The sequence below is a fragment of the Protobothrops mucrosquamatus genome, unplaced genomic scaffold, assembly GCF_001527695.2.
Source record: "Protobothrops mucrosquamatus isolate PMUCROS unplaced genomic scaffold, P.Mucros_1.0 scaffold1, whole genome shotgun sequence".
Taxonomy (NCBI): Eukaryota; Metazoa; Chordata; class Lepidosauria; order Squamata; family Viperidae; genus Protobothrops; species Protobothrops mucrosquamatus.
In genome coordinates, this window is record NW_015386388.1 from 5718032 (window position 1) to 5733796 (window position 15765).

The 15765-nt window shown below is 40.2% G+C and overlaps 2 protein-coding genes across 2 annotated transcripts in view; one reads left to right on the plus strand and one right to left on the minus strand.

Moving 5' to 3' along the window:
• The window catches only part of SMARCD2 (SWI/SNF related, matrix associated, actin dependent regulator of chromatin, subfamily d, member 2), a 51333-nt gene extending 50484 nt beyond the window's left edge, over nucleotides 1–849 (plus strand). The window contains exon 13 of the mRNA XM_015832297.2: nucleotides 217–849. Within this exon, the coding sequence (XP_015687783.1) occupies nucleotides 217–270 (54 nt within the window). The 3' untranslated portion in view covers nucleotides 271–849. The remainder of the gene's footprint in view (nucleotides 1–216) is intronic.
• Nucleotides 850–2621: 1772 nt separating this feature from the next.
• Nucleotides 2622–15353, minus strand: PSMC5 (proteasome 26S subunit, ATPase 5). Its single transcript, XM_015832298.1, has 12 exons — nucleotides 15304–15353; nucleotides 13577–13648; nucleotides 12863–12932; nucleotides 11996–12093; nucleotides 10885–10941; nucleotides 10497–10727; nucleotides 7620–7746; nucleotides 6342–6532; nucleotides 5574–5672; nucleotides 5320–5430; nucleotides 4728–4814; nucleotides 2622–3501 (listed from the first exon to the last, which is right to left on the minus strand). Exons 1-12 carry the CDS (start codon nucleotides 15325–15327, stop codon nucleotides 3448–3450), a joined length of 1221 nt encoding a protein of 406 aa, XP_015687784.1. The 5' UTR covers nucleotides 15328–15353; the 3' UTR covers nucleotides 2622–3447.
• Between the last annotated feature and the right edge of the window lie 412 nt (nucleotides 15354–15765).

Here is a 15765-nt window from a genome sequence, read left to right on the forward strand (position 1 = left end):
CTCCCATGGAATTCCTTTGTAGAAGTGCAGAACAGTTTTTACCAGCAATTATTGATGAAATAATTGTATTCTCTGTGGAGCTGGGATAATTTATCCTGAATTAGAGCACTTAAGAGTTTTCCATACTATTTCTGTAAGGAAGGAGCCATATACGCATCTGATGCTTGTTCTATTTGTGGTTCTCATCTATCTCTATAATGGTTTTCTGTCTTTTAGGTTCAGCAGCGCAGACAAGAACTGGAACAAGTGCTTGGTGTTCGCCTTACTTAGTGCTGCCTTCTTTTGCAGTTCTTCCACACCTCTTGGTACTTCGGAATGGACCAATAGGCAAACAGTCCTTGTCCTTTCCTCTTGGAAGGTGGGGGGGGGATTGTGCTGCTATTGCATATTTTGTGTTCAGTACTCTCTATGGGCTCATAGAAGTATCCTTCAGCAGAGAAAAGGTCTTCTCCTTCACCAAAACCTGCCCTTCATATGTGCTTTGCCTTTGGGAGACTGGGAATTTTTGTTTTGAGTTGCTTCTACCTCTTAGCAGAGCTTTTGCAGTCTTGCAATGCAAGAATGTGCTGCTCATTTTTAATCAAAGCTTGTGTCCATTCCTGCCAGTTTTGCTGGCATTTAATCTTTGCACTATCTCTTTTTTTGTCGGGCTGGGCTGTTTCTTGTAGAAAGTTTTTTAATGTATACTTGGTGGTGGCTTCTGTTCCACCCTATGCAATTGATATTCCACAATATCAAAAAGAAAGGCCGGTGGTCGGATGTTACTATGCTGTTAATGACAATCATTTCCCATTAATATATATATATGTGTGTGTGTGTGTGTGAGAGAGAGAGAGAGAGAGAGAGAGAGAGAGAGAGAGAGAGAGAGAGAGAGAGAGAGAGAGAAAGAGAGAGATTTAGAACAATGGAAAGTATATTTTATGATAAGGTTACAGTGCCAGAAGGAATATTCCTGGCAAAGGATATAAGTAGTAACTTCCTCAACCTTCTCTAACTTCCTTCAAGTGCCTTCATTTTCCAAGCTTTTTGGCCTTCAGCACTTAAATCTTCCAAAGATTATCACCCTGCTTCCTGGCCTGCTCCTTGATATAGTTTGGCTAAGTAGAAGCTGATGGGATGTTTACCTATAAGCAAGTATGCTACCAGTTTTTATGTTAATTTTTTAAAAAATAAACATACATTTTAACAGCAACTGATGTTAAAAATCTTGTTTTTCAATTCCTTAGGGGGTGGACGTTGGGGGCACTGATGAAACCATGTGGTAGACTGGCTAGTGTGTTAAATGGGATTTTTTTTTTATAAAAGGCAAGTAGCACACTATAAATTAGGAAGACACGATGTTAACTGCATATCCCTTGAGCAGCACTGTGTTCTATGTATACCAGAGTTCCCCAACCGTTCCAGCTTTGCAGATTGACGGGGGAGGGGGGGTTCCACACGAGTCGCCAGCAAGCGTGCACATGCACTCCATTTGTGTGAGCAGTGGGTGCACGTGCCCACTTGCACAAATGGAGCGCACGCCTTCCCGCTATTTGCGCAAGTGGCAATGTGCATGTGTGCGCTCACCCACGTCCACGTCCTGGTTCCAAATGGCTCACGGCTCAGTTGTTGGCCACAGCCCGGGGGATAGGGTCCTCTGATGTAGACTGCAAAATTATTTTTCACATTCAGCATGTTCAAAAGGAAACAATTCCAACTATTTGAGCACATGAAATCATCCAGTTTTGTGACTGATCACAACAGATATTCAGTTGCTTCTGAATGTAATGACAAGGCTACTTTGAACTTGTTAAAAAGATCAGTAGTTCCAAAGTATCGTTCAGTAACACATTAGGAACTCATCCGCATATACAATGGCACATATATGAAATTGTTATTATTGTGTTATTACCGTAAGGCCTACCGCAAAAATAAGCACTAGCTTGATTTGGGGGTGGGGGGGTGGGCCTAATATAAGTCCTATCCCAAAAATAAGCTCTAGTTTTGGGACAAGATACACACCTAAAAATCAAGCTGCCCCATGCATCCCATACCCACTTACCTTGCAACCAGGCCTCTCCTCGCCTGCCCACTTTTGCAGCGTCTTCTGCAGCCAGGCCTGCATTTCTCAGTCACAGGCCTTTCCGGAAGGCCTCTGCAGCCAAGGACTGAGCTATGGATTCAATCCATAGTGCGGTTCTGTAAGACCTCTGCAGCCAAGCACCGAGCTATGGATTGAATCCATAGCTCCATACTTGGCTGCATAGGCCTTCTGGAAAGGCCTGACTGCAAAATGCAGGCCGGAATGCAGCTGAAGAGTGAAGCTGCTCCTTCGGCCGCAGAAGTAGACCTGCTGGGCGGGGCTGTCGGTGCTGTACGTAAGACATCCCCCGAAAATAAGACCTGGTGCTTCTTTTGGAGGCAAAATAAAAAATAAAAAAAAAATCCAGTCTTTATTTTCAGGGAAACACAGTACTATTTTGATCACATAGTTCAAGGATGCCTTGAGAAACCTCTTCCCCAAAAGCTTAGACTTTGCTATGAGTTCACTGAATGTTAGTTCTTAGGCTCCCAACAATTGCATGTCCTGATTTACTGCACACAAAAATTTGTAATTTTTAACAAAAACAGCCCCAAAAATAGTTGCTACTGCTACGTTTATTAGAGAGGAGGGGGAAGAGGGTGGGGAATCAGGCTTTCTATTGAATTACTAAGTTTAATTGGCAGGATTATTTCCAAAAATTCACAGTAGTAATTATGTAGTTAAATTTTTGTTATGGCACAATTTTCTCTTCATAAAGCAAAGGAACCTATTTAGTTAACTGTTTCTATTCATGGCTGCATGATTCAATCTCTGGTTGAAGACATCAAAATAAGCTAGTCAATAAAATGTGAATGAGTACTTTTAATATCACTAACTATAATTTTTTTCAAGTCATTCTCTCTAAGCAGTTTTTCTCCCCTCTATCTTAAACTTGATTATTACAATTTCAATATATTTATTGCCATTTGATAGGTACAAAGATATTAGAGATGCACAAACATTTTCAACCCATTTTCTACACCAGTCTGGTTTGGAAGTTACTTCCAGAACTGTCCTGGAGGAGCATGGAGTAGCATAGTGATACAGAATATTTAGTTCTGGATCAAGTTGCACACATAATTAACATGTACCTTTCTAAGCTACAAATTAGAGTAGAAGTACGAAAACTTGAAAACAGAACTGAAAAGGCCGTTTCAAAGACAGATGTTATTACAGACTTAATCAGGCTTTTAGGAGGACCTCATCAGTGAGAAAACATGTAATTCATTCGGTTTTATAACTAATTTTGTTGCTGAAAAACTGAACAAATTAAACAAAAAACCCCTTTCCTCCTCCATTTATGATCATTTATATTGTTTTATTACATGAAAAACAAGTAAATGACATAATAGGAAATAACTTGATGAAACAGCAGCAACTTTTTATTACTTCCAGAGCTTCTTGATAGACATGTTCTTCTCACTGTCTTTTTGCATTACCTGTCAAGGGAAAAGAAGCATTAAAAACAAAGCAGAAGATAACACATAAATTGCAGCTTCTTAAAAGCTTTCTTCTACCACTAGGCTAGCTGTTTAAATCCATACATTTTATTATCTCTCCCTGACCAAAAAACCCCCCTCTCATTAATTCCATAAGTTGAACCTTCAGATTACCTTCGTTATCCTATCTTAATAAAAATGCAGGAGTTTTTGCTGTAAGTCTGCTATCACTCACCTACCCAGTTAAATGTCAGACTTCAAATAATTCAACTTTTCAGAACTCCATTAATACATGCTGATCTCTACAGCTTCTCTGGAAAAAGGCAGTTCTGGTTTAGTCACTCCTAACCATAAGTAGAACCTAGTTGCAATTTTAATAATCACCCTAATTATCTATTCAGCAGTCATTCAGTTATGATGGCACTGAACAAATGGTGGTTCTGACCAGTCAGAGTTCCAGCTTTCCCAGCACCCCTATTGTTGTGTGACTGTGATCTTGGCACCTGGCAATTAATTCACACTTAAGACTGATCGCAGTACCGCACAATCACATGATCACCATTTGCAACATTCCATGCTGGCTTCCACAGAAATTTATTGACATGCCACCAGGGACAATCAGAAATTGTTGCGATAAGTCTCCCTTACCATACATACTCCACAGCCCCTTTGTGCTTGTGCTGGCCATTTGCACAATCAGTGACCGTGCCTCACATTCCCTCTTGCACCTGACCCATGTTGCTTATGCACATGGCCCCCCCTTGTACACAAATGAAGGCAAATACATCCCCTTGCACTCTTCCTGACCTACCTCATGCCTCTTATGGACTTTCCCTGTGTGTGCCTCTTGTACACTCTCACCCTTTTATGTGCGTGTCTAGGACTTACAACTTTCTGCTGGTTTCTCATGGTTTAGGAAGCCAACAGGAAGTTGCCTCACCAAACGACTACAGGATTCAGTTAACAATGGCAACCAGGATTGCAGAGATTGCCATCATTAAATGATGCAACCATGTTTTATGACCATATCACTTACTGACAGAAATTCCAATCCTAATTGTCATCATAAATCCAGGAATACTTATATCACACAGTTAGCATGCCTAATGGATATTCTGAATCAAAATTAAAAGTATTACAATTCAATATATAGAAAAACTCGTTAGGGAAGGCAGCTGTAAGTATTGAGTATTCCTTTTGTCTCTCATATCTACGACCAACAGTACCTTTGCTACAGCCATTTCAAAGTCTTCTTGAGTTACGTGTACTCTCCTCTCTCTCAGTGCATACATTCCAGCCTCTGTACACACACCCTGCAACACAAATTTGTACAATATCCATATGTCCTGTTCCATTCAAATATAGAGCTCAGCCAGACCATCTTTTGCCTCATATAAAAACAATACAATTGTTCCTAATGTGAGTGGAGAGATTTTTAATCATATGTATACATAAGGTGCTAATTTTAATTCAAGCACTAATTCTTGGAAATACTTCTTTTGAAACATTTAGCAATTATGTGTTTTAACACCAACATTCATTTTCACCTATCGTAAAAAAGAACCATGAAAATAACGGTCTCTTCAGTGTTGAAAAACAGTTTAGCACGGCAGAATGCCAAAATAACATTTGAATGGTGTTATAAAAATATCAGGAAAATATTTGCCAATATCCCTTCTCTTCACAGGTGCAAAACTAAGTTGAAAAACTATATCCCCACATATTTCCAATAATCCATGATTTTTTTAAAAAAATAATTCACTTTACAATATACAGTAACTAATCTGGCATCCATTTAAATCCGAATTTCTCCATTACCTTGACCTCAGCCCCGGAAGCCCCTGGCATTAGTTCTGCAATCTTCCGCAGATTGATTCCTCTTGTCAGATTCATCTTGCGAGAGTGAATCTTCAGGATGTCTAGACGAGCCTATTGGGATCAAAAAGGAGAGTCAAAACAGTATAGAAAGTACAACACAATACAGCTGATGGACATTCTCTCTCCAGCATCTCTTTATTGGAGAAGATCTATTACAATAAGCAAATGAAAAGCTGACCCACTAACTCTGTTACCTCTTCATTTGGAGGTGGGAATTCAATTTTTCTATCAATGCGGCCAGGTCGAAGCAGGGCTGAATCCAAGATGTCTATGCGATTGGTTGCCATAATTACCTGCAAAAAGATAGTTACTGAACTGTAGTCAATATTCTAGTTTAGTGGCCCCCAACCCTTTGGGTAGCAGGGACTGATTCCATGGAGAGAGATTTTTCTGCAGACTGGTGGGGGCGTGGTTTCACCTGCATCCTGTGGATAGGGCTTAGCTTGTTTGTGTGGCCTGGTTTTTGCATGCTGCGGCCTGGTGCCAGGATCCTGTTTTAGTTAATGTCTACATGTATTTTTTACATTCATCCTATCTTACTCCCAAGCCTAAAAAGTGTGTCTTTTGAGCTATTACAAGTCTCTTATATAACTAACCTTCTCTATCCAAATTCTTTTTATCCACCCCCTCTTCTTTATTTTCACTGGTGGCATAACTTTATACTCATATATGTAATTATCTAAGATTTAAAATGTTTCTGCCACTAAGGAAAAAAAACTTCAAACCGTTTCAAGAAAAGCAAAAAAAATAAAAAAAGACCTAACCCCTTGAAGCCTTCAGGGATTAAAAAAAAATCATTACATACTTTCATTTTGGCCTGTCATTATTTATAAATTTCTTCAAAAGTCTAAACTATATGTTTGATGTCACAATGGCTTTGTCATGTAAGCAAGATTTTAAAAATTCTACCTTAGCAGAACCAGTGAACACAAGCTTATGACGTCACACCTCTCTCAACATACCTTGATATTCTTAGTGGCTTCAAAACCATCAAGCTGGTTGAGCAATTCCAACATTGTACGCTGAACCTCACTGTCCCCACCAGATCCACCTTCCAAGCGAGAAGAACCAATGGAGTCTATCTCATCCATGAAGATGATGGAAGGAGCATGCTCCCGTGCCATGACAAATAGCTCACGCACCATTCGTGCACCTGTCATCATAAATCAAGCATATTAACTCCTTTAGCCCTGTGAAATAATCACAGTTGGCCCCTTGTTGGATGAACAAATTCCATTAATCCTTCCACAAACATGGATTCTTTTAAATATTTTGTTGCAGTTCTAATTTTAATTCCATTTTCTATCCCTGAATTCCTTTCCAAAGCATCTTTTTAACTCCAGTTTGCACATGATTATTATACTATATTGCTGAAGTGCATCTCCTGGAAAATACTGCTTAAATATTGCAATGCACAGGGCTATCTTTGAACAGTACTCCGAAGCTTCAACTGGTCTAGAATTCAGCAGCATGGATAGTAATGAGCATGCTTCAATGTATCCTTGTGACAACTCTGCTTCACTAGTTACCAGTCTGCTTCTAGGTGCAATTCAAAGTATCTTGTCAATTCTACAATGAACCTGGCTGCAGCCATCTTGCTTGTTCTAGGTTGCCACAAGAATGGGAGGGGGTGCAGAGGATTTCTGCTCGTCTAAACATTTCACTGCCCCGTGAGAAGCAAGGTAATTTCTATCCTTTAGGTGGGGGACGTATTTGGTTAGAAAGCCCGCCAAACTATTCTATTGGGAAACAGTTGATTGCATAGCAATAGGGTGGGAAATTTAACTTTCTCTTTGAAGGGGATTTCAGACTTGGTTTAACTTTTGACAGTGCTGATACTATGTAGCCAATAACCATTTCTTTGAGAAAATCTCTAGCCTCGGAGTTCTGATTTGTTTGGTTTCATCTATTGGAACCTTGACATGTCGATTATAAGTAGTTCTCGTCTTAACAATCATTCAAAGTTACGATGGTGCTGAAAAAAGTGACTAGTGACCAGTATGTGCTCTTATGACCATTTCAGCATCTCCTATGCTCATGTGATTAAAATTTGAATACCTGGCAGTCATCATTTATGTTCACAGCATCCTATGGTCACATAATTGCCATGGGATTCACTTAACTGCAGCAAAAGGCTCATAAAATTGTGTGCAATTCCATAGTGATGGAAATTGGGCAATGCATAAATTGGATAAATTAAATTAAAATTCCAAACCACATAATCCTTTCCCAAAAGTTACCTTCTCCAATGAATTTCTGCACAAGCTCAGAGCCAGAGACACGGATGAAGGTACAGTCAGTGTGATGAGCCACAGCCCGGGCCAGCAAAGTTTTTCCAGTACCAGGGGGTCCATACAATAGCACACCCTATATGAGAGCACTTAAGATTAGTGGGGAATATAAAACAGTTCAAAGTTCAAAGTGTGAATCAGGGACTTTATGCAGTACAGTGGCACCCCATTCTGTAGGCAGCTTCCATTCTTACTCAATGAAATGATATACATAAGCACACATAGGCACGGAAAGATGGCTATGAGTTTAACACATTGTTTTGGAGAAGTAGTGATGTGCTTCATTAAGAATCAACTTCAGCATCATTTAGCAATTAGCAATTAAGTTCCCAAAGTGCCTGTAATCAATTGCAATATTTAACTATCGAATTTATACTCTGCCCATCTCTAGTTGGTTTACAAATGAAAGCCATATAGCCATACAAAAGAAACAGATAAAAACAAAAGTTAACAAGTTAAAAAGATGAATGGAGCGTCCTCAAGCCACCAACCACTCCCAGGATTGAATGTTGCTCTCAGATCCCCATGCCAGTTATCAGAGGCAGGTCTTGGTGTTCTTCCAGAAGGCCGTCAGAGTGCAGGCCCATCACATCTGGAGGGTAAGATGTTCCACAGGACAAGGGTAACAGCAGAAAAGGCTGTTTTCTTAGACTCTGCCAATCAAAAAGGCCCTCCTAATCATAACTACCACCTATGAGTCATGGGTCCAGGAGGACACCAGATTACACACCAAGTCTGTCTGGGACAAGACAACCTATCCAAGATCAAACATGGTAAACCCCTTAGATACAGAAGTGCCTCCTACTTACAGTGACTTCATCTTAACAGGTTTAAGTTGAAGCCCTTTGTTCCCCACTCAGACCACAGCAGGCACCTCAAAAGGGCACCAGGATAGAGATGTACCTTGGATATTATCTGCAAATTGATACCCAGTCCATCGTGAAGGATAATCTCACCTAGCAGCTCCATGTAAATGTTAAAAAGAGTAGAGAAGGCACCAAGCCCTGCAATATCCCACTAAGCAGGAACAGCAGCCTGACTCTATCAACACTGGCTGGGACTGGCCAGGGAGAAGGCAAAGCACTATAAAATTGTGCCCTCCACCTCCAAAGCTGACCTAAAAGGATACCAAGAGTGGTGATATCAAAGGCTATTGAGAGGTAAAGAGTTCAGATAAATGCATTACCCCATCCCATTCCTGTTAGAGATCATCCAAAGTATGATCAATGCCCTTTCTGTCCTTTATCTGAGCCTGTGACTGAAAGGGGTGCAAACAAATCTATCATCCAGGATTCTCTAAAGCTGCAGTATGATCACCTTTTCAATCAACTTTCCGAAAGTTGACAGATGACAAAAAATATCCAGAAATGTGGGATCAAGTTATGGCTTTTTGAGAAGTGCACTAGCACATTTTTAAGTGGCACTAGGAATATCCTCTTCCTCAAGGATGAATTAAACATCACTAGGACCCACCCATGTCATTTTCCAGGCAGCCTTAACCAACCAGAAGGGATCTAATCCACAGGTGACCAACACTTACAGTAATAATATTAATATTAACATTAACAATAATAATAAAGTTGGAAGGGACCTTGGAGGTCATCTAGTCCAACCCCCTACTCAGGCAGGAAACCCTACACCATTTTGGACAAATGGCTGTCCAGTCTCTTCTTAAAAACTTCCAGTGTTGGAGCATTCACCACTTCTGCAGACCTTGTCCACTTCCTTAGGTCAAGAGGATCAAACTGTTCCCAGATAATGGGGTATATTTATTCCCCAGGTATCTTCAAAGGATATGTACCATGCTTTGTCTCCAACTGAGAATAAATCCAGATAGACATTGTGTATCGGATGCACTGAAAATTCCTAAGCGTAGCCTGAAGGCAAACCTTTAAAACCCTTTTACCCAGGAGCATCCAGATAATCCTAAACAGGGTCATCAGGAAGCACTCTATGGACACAGTAAGAGTGGAGAAATGCTGATGTTTCCTCACTCTTAACCCTACAATGTGGGTCTCAATAGTGGCTCTAACTTGTGATTGGATTCATCCTTCATCTTCCTACAGTGGCATTGTATATGTCTCTTGACCTTTTTCAGCTCTCTCAATTCCTCCATAAAACACAGGGAATACCAATAACAAAAAGTCAAGAGAGGTCACACAAATAGAATCAGGTCCAAGGCCTCAGCCACCTCCCTATTCAGAGCTGTGCAAAGCCTCATATCCATTTCTCAAATGAATTAAATCAGAAGTTTATCACTGGAAAGACTCAAGCACAAGCTCTAACTTACCAATGGAAACTGATTACATGATTCTCAGTTATTCTCTCTCAGTCTACTTCATTTCACAAGGTTATTATGGACAGAGAATAGAGAAACAATGCTTTGTGTGAAATCAGTTTAATAAATTAAAATTTATGGAGGAAAGGGATGTCTAAACCTAACAGCTATAACCTATGCTATATAGCGAGAGAAAAACAACCACAGAAGAAACCTTCAAATAAACTTGCCTCAACACCCACTGAATTATCACAATGCCTACCTACTGCTTTTCAGAGAACGCTGCATGTGGAGATCCTCAATCTACCTAGCCCATTATGTACACAGAACCACAATGGTGCTCCAACACTTCAAGCACATTATTTCCCAGGTCTAGGTACTAAGATTTTTGGACCATATATACCAAGGTTGAAATTGAAACAAAACATATGCTATAGATCCTCTTAATCTCTGACATTCCCCTCTTTTTGAAGCCTTTTTCAAAAGCAGTTTAATATCCTTTCAATTTTTTAAGGTTTGTGTGCCCCTTTGAAACACTTTTCACTTACCTTTGGTTGAGCAATGCCCAAAGCTTCAAAAAGTTCTGGATGTTTAACTGGAAGCTCAATCACTTCCTTAATCTCTTTGATTTGCTTGTCAAGACCACCAATCATCTCATAAGTGGAATCTGGAACTTTCTCCACCATCATCAATGAAACCAGGGGATCCACTTTGTTTGGTAGTATCTTATGCAGTGTGTAGCTATCATTCCTCAGAGCAACACGACAGTTTGGTGTCACCTGGACAGTAAAGAGGAAAATAAGTTGTACATAAGGGAAGCAGGTCTAATTTCTGATGAACTATTTTTTTTTGGGGGGGGGGATCACAAATCCAGAAGATCTAGAAAAGAATATATGGCCTTCCTTATCCCCAGGAAGCTAGAAACAGCTTACTCACATCATTGATATCTATGTTTTTATCCACATCAACCACAAACTTGCCTTCTGGGTGAACCTGAAAGACAGAATGGTTAATTAACTTCTCCTGGAAAAAAACATTTCTTGTATTGTAACAGCCAACAAACTAAGGTCAATAAGCAAGGGTGTTATTTGCAAAAAAAAGCCCATAGCTTTTTTTACAAAAGCAAATGAAACAGCTATGGAGAAAACTTTCCACTATTTTAGGATAGTTTATTTTGCAAGGCAAGTCAAAACTGGATTCATTCAACATTCACTATTAAACCATATTATGTATATTTGCTGCCTTGGAGTTACTTATGAAATGAGGCAAGATCTAATAAACAATATTTGCTGCTCTTGTCCTGAAATATTGTGGCAAGCTACATAAGAGGCTTAACTGTTAACTAGGTAGTCTTTGATTTAAACATTACAGCTGCCATGATAACCCTAAATAAATTTGTGTTAAGTCACTGTTAATTTTGATCTAACATCGCAAATATAACATAGCTGCTACTATTTTTTTCACAGATCTAAGGATTACAAAGATGTATACAGAGTTTATTATATTAATGCTCTAAGTACAGGCAATCCTAGATCTAGGGACACAATTGGGACCAGAATTTCTGTTGCTAAGCAAGGTAGTTATGTGAATCGCACCCAATTTTACATCTTTTTTTGCTTGTTGGAAGCTGCTGGGAAGATTGCAAATGATGGTCATATGACCCTGGAATGCTGCAAAATCATAAATGCATATCAATTGCCAAGCACCTAATCTGATCACATGATCATGGGTATATTGTGACAGTCATAAGTGCAAGGACCAGTCATAAGTAACTTGTTCAGTGCTGTTGCAACTTCAAATCATTACAAGTCAAGGACTACCTGTGATATACATGTAACTCTTCTTTTCCACTCCCTCCACAGCAATTTTATCTTAACAATCTTGACTGAGTGAAGATTTGAGCAGAAGTTTAACCCTATACATTTGCTATAAAGATTCAAAAATACTAAACACTATTATTCTCAGACCCTGCTCCTACTTCAGTCTATTTCCAAATGAGGGAACAAATATCTGAAATAGAGATAGATGTGTGCAAGGAAGACCATACCTTGACTAGCACCTTTTTTTTGTCCATAGCCCTCACCACTTCACCCACATAGGAACCCTGTTCCTGCAGGAGCTGCAATTCCTCACGAAGCAGGCGTACTAGAATATGTAAAGTAAAATAAATAATACATCAACATGGAGTGATTGAATAGATGCCAAAAGAATAAAACTTAAGTCAATGCAATATGAAGACAACTGGCTTGGTATTCAAATTGGCATTCAGATGTCTTGAACATTTCTAGTAGATAATTTCCTACTCATCAACTAAGCTACTCTCTTCATCTATCCTTGCCTAGAAAACCACATTTCTGTAAGCTTATAAAATATATAAGTTTATACATAAACTTCATATGTATAAAAATTTGAGGACTGCAAAGATATCTATTTAAATTAAAACTTATTTAACTAGTAAACCATTTGTTTCATAAAACTATTTTGCTTATATTTAATATTAAAATAATTACATTTATTCATATAATTATGAATAAATATGCAGACCAATACCATTGTGCTCTATAGTATAAATTTGGTTTTAGCTATTTAGGAGATATAATATAAAACAAATATAGCTACATCAAGGTAATTGGAGCTTAAAAACTGTCCCCAATTGTCATTATCAAGAAATCAGACAAAACTTCAAGCATCAGTTTCTTTCTAATTCTATTATTTAAAAAATAACATGACATTTCTAGCCTAAAAGAATTTTATCTGTGTCATTAGTAAGTATCCATAATAATTATCTAGATTGTCTTACATCACTCTTGCTTCAAATACCATATTCAACTCCCAAAATATTTACACAGTTTTGGTTATTCTGCTCTTTATTTCTTGGTCACAAAATCAATCCAAAGCACTATTCCCAACTTACCTTTGGCATTAAGTTCATTCCTCTGAGCCTGCAGACGCCTGAGATTCTGACTCTTATCATTGACTATCAACTTCAAGGAAAAGGAAAAAAGCAATACCTCATGAAAAACTAGAGCAGAAATCAATTACCATTGCTTAAAGGTCACAATAATAAAATAAAAAGCATATCTGCCCTGCTATAAGCATTACATAATCTGGAGCAAAAGAGTTTACAATGCATTTGTACCACTTTAAGCTATCAATTAAGACAATCAAAGATAACTGCACTATTTCTATTCTAGTCTGGTATAAACTAGATAAAATACTAATAACCAAGTGTTATAGCTCTTATACTAGTAAGGAGTTCATTCCCCAGTTTATTTCATTTTTAGGACCATATGCACTGTGCCTTAAAGAGTGATATCAAATATTGTAAACATATGTCAAAACCCCACTTTTCCTGCATATTATTATACATACCTGACTTTATTCACAATTATGAGCCCCAGAACAGGTTTTACAATCTACTGTTTCCTTTTGGAAGCATTAATGCAAATGCAACATTATGCTACACAAATTACCATCAGTCATAATGAAGATACAGTTGCAAGTTATCTAGAAATCACATTTCAAATCAACTACATTCTAAACGTTTCAAAGCTTAATCTTCCCATCAGAAGAAAATATCTATTTCAAAGAAAACATTTTAACCTTTTAAGAAATCAATAACTCTTACCTGCAGCTCCTCAATCTTGGACAGGTAATACTGACGGAGCCCTGTCCCACCCTTGCCCTCTTCCAGGTCCATCTGTCAAGGAAAAGCAGAACAGGATAAGACAATGGTGGCGAACCTTTTAGAGACCAAGTGCCCAAACTGCAACCCAAAACCCACTTATGTATTGCCGGGTGCCAGGTGGGCGTGGCCCACTGGGTAGGCATGGCAGACTGGGTGGGTGTGGCCAAGGTAGACGTGGTCACCTTGATATTGCTCGTGGGGAGGGATGCCTGTGGGGGCCAGGTAGCGTTGGGGGAGATCCACGGGGTCTCTGGCAGGTGGGGCGGTGGGCAGGAGGCTTGGCCTGCGGGGTGAGGCGAAGCAAGGCAAGGCAGGGCGGGGCGGGGATGCCATTGTTGCAGGGCAAGGTGAGGCAGGGGCCAGGGCAGCTGCTGACTGACACCATTGGCCCCCACACATAGAGGCCAGCGAGCGCATAGGGGCCGACAGTGTCCGTAGCAGCCACAGCCTGCCGGCCCCTCGACCGGCGCACTCTGGGGCTCCGCAGCCCGTCACCAGCAGTTCAGAGAAGCTGCCTCTGAGCTGGCCGGCTGGCCGACAGCCAACTGAGGTGATGCAGTGGGTAGTGCCTGGGAAAAGGAGAGCATGCGAGGCCAGGAGGGATGGGACAGGGGAAGGAGGGAAATCAGCCGTGCTGGGATGCATCTGCCATGTGGGACCTCGGTGAGTTAGCAGGCAGCTGGTTGAAGAGGGATGGTTGCCATGTCCAGGGCGTGGCACATGTGCCCACAGAGAAGGCTCTGAGTGCCGTCTCTGGCACTCGTGCCATAGGTTCGCCACCACTGGGATAAGACAACCTCCCTTTTAAGTATAGCATTTCAGTCAGAGCACATGTAATTCCTGGCACCTTGTAACTGCCATTTTATACTTCCTTTAGTCCCTAAGCTCTCCTTTTCTTTCTGTAAAAATAATTAATTTACATGTTTCACAGCTCCACTTCCACAGAAAAGCCCTCTTAAATAATAACCTGAATTAGCAACAATATGAAAATTCAAGGCACTTTTGTATTTTACCTCACAATATATCCATTTTCCCCACCTATCAATTTACTTGACTATCTGTCTCATTACAAACATTTACATTGCAGGTGATAGCACAAAAATGCATCATGGAATTTCAGTACAAGATAGACAGGTGTGAAAATGGGCAGCCTATCCCAAGGGTCCCCATCCCACCGAAGCCAAAAATATATATTTTTACAGTGGGAGGGCGGAAGAAGGTTTATGGCAGAAAGCAAAGTTCAAGACCTCTCTTAAAACTCCTAAATCCCATTTCCAAAGACTTAGCCCCACTGAGAATATCCTCAGCTCCCGATGTGGTTCTCGAGGTAGAGCGGATATACACGCGCGCATCCGCAGGAGTAAACATACACCTGAGACACATTCCCACCTCCCCCCTTTGTAATTACTGCCCTCCTTGTAACTCCACCATCAACAGACGCCCTTCTAGACCGAAGCACCATCCTCAGGCAGGCCGCACCTCCTTCCTATTGCTCTGCCCGGATACAATGAGCGCCCATTTATTTCCGAAGTTACATCCCTTCGACTTCTGTCCCACTAACTAACAGAACAAAAAATAGCCGCTGCCAACTCTCCCCTTTCTCTACCACTTGTTTTTATAAACTGGCAGTAGCTGCTGTGACTCAGCAATCGGCAGGACTCGCTTACCTGCTCTGAACTCTCCACCGCCATTTTCCTTCGCCGGTATCAATACTGGCCAGAAATGCGCGTGCGCTAAGCGAAGACAGAAATAGCACGAAGCTCCTCCTTTTCTGGTTCTTGCCCTTAATAAACGGGGACTCCGGTGCTTCTCCCGTGGAGAGGTTGTCCCGGAAGTAGAGTCTCTACAGATACTAAAAAGAACGTTCTTTATAAACATTTGGATTCAGACGTAATTAAATTTAGAATTAAACTCGTTGAAAACATTGACTTCCTTAATTTCAGTCAGTAAGCAAAAAATTAAAGATTTCCCGTTTCTCTGTGTTAACATGATCGGGCACATTATATATTTTCGTATTTTCTTCCGGCTGTTTTGGAGCAGGAGAGGTAAAAGGGCTACTGACACACACAAAATGGCTGAAAAAAAAAAACTTCGGACGGAAGTCTGGCACGAAAAAAAAAGGAAGAGGA

Bases quoted from the DNA above. Each gene is read 5' to 3' on its own strand.
- PSMC5 (XM_015832298.1), bottom strand. From the start codon at position 15,327: ATGGCGGTGGAGAGTTCAGAGCAG. The intron at 6,533-7,619 runs GTAACTTTTGGG...TTATGATGACAG, and splicing joins GCAGAAATTCATTGGAGAAG to GTGCACGAATGGTGCGTGAG. The intron at 5,673-6,341 runs GTATGTTGAGAG...ATCTTTTTGCAG, and splicing joins AAGCCACTAAGAATATCAAG to GTAATTATGGCAACCAATCG.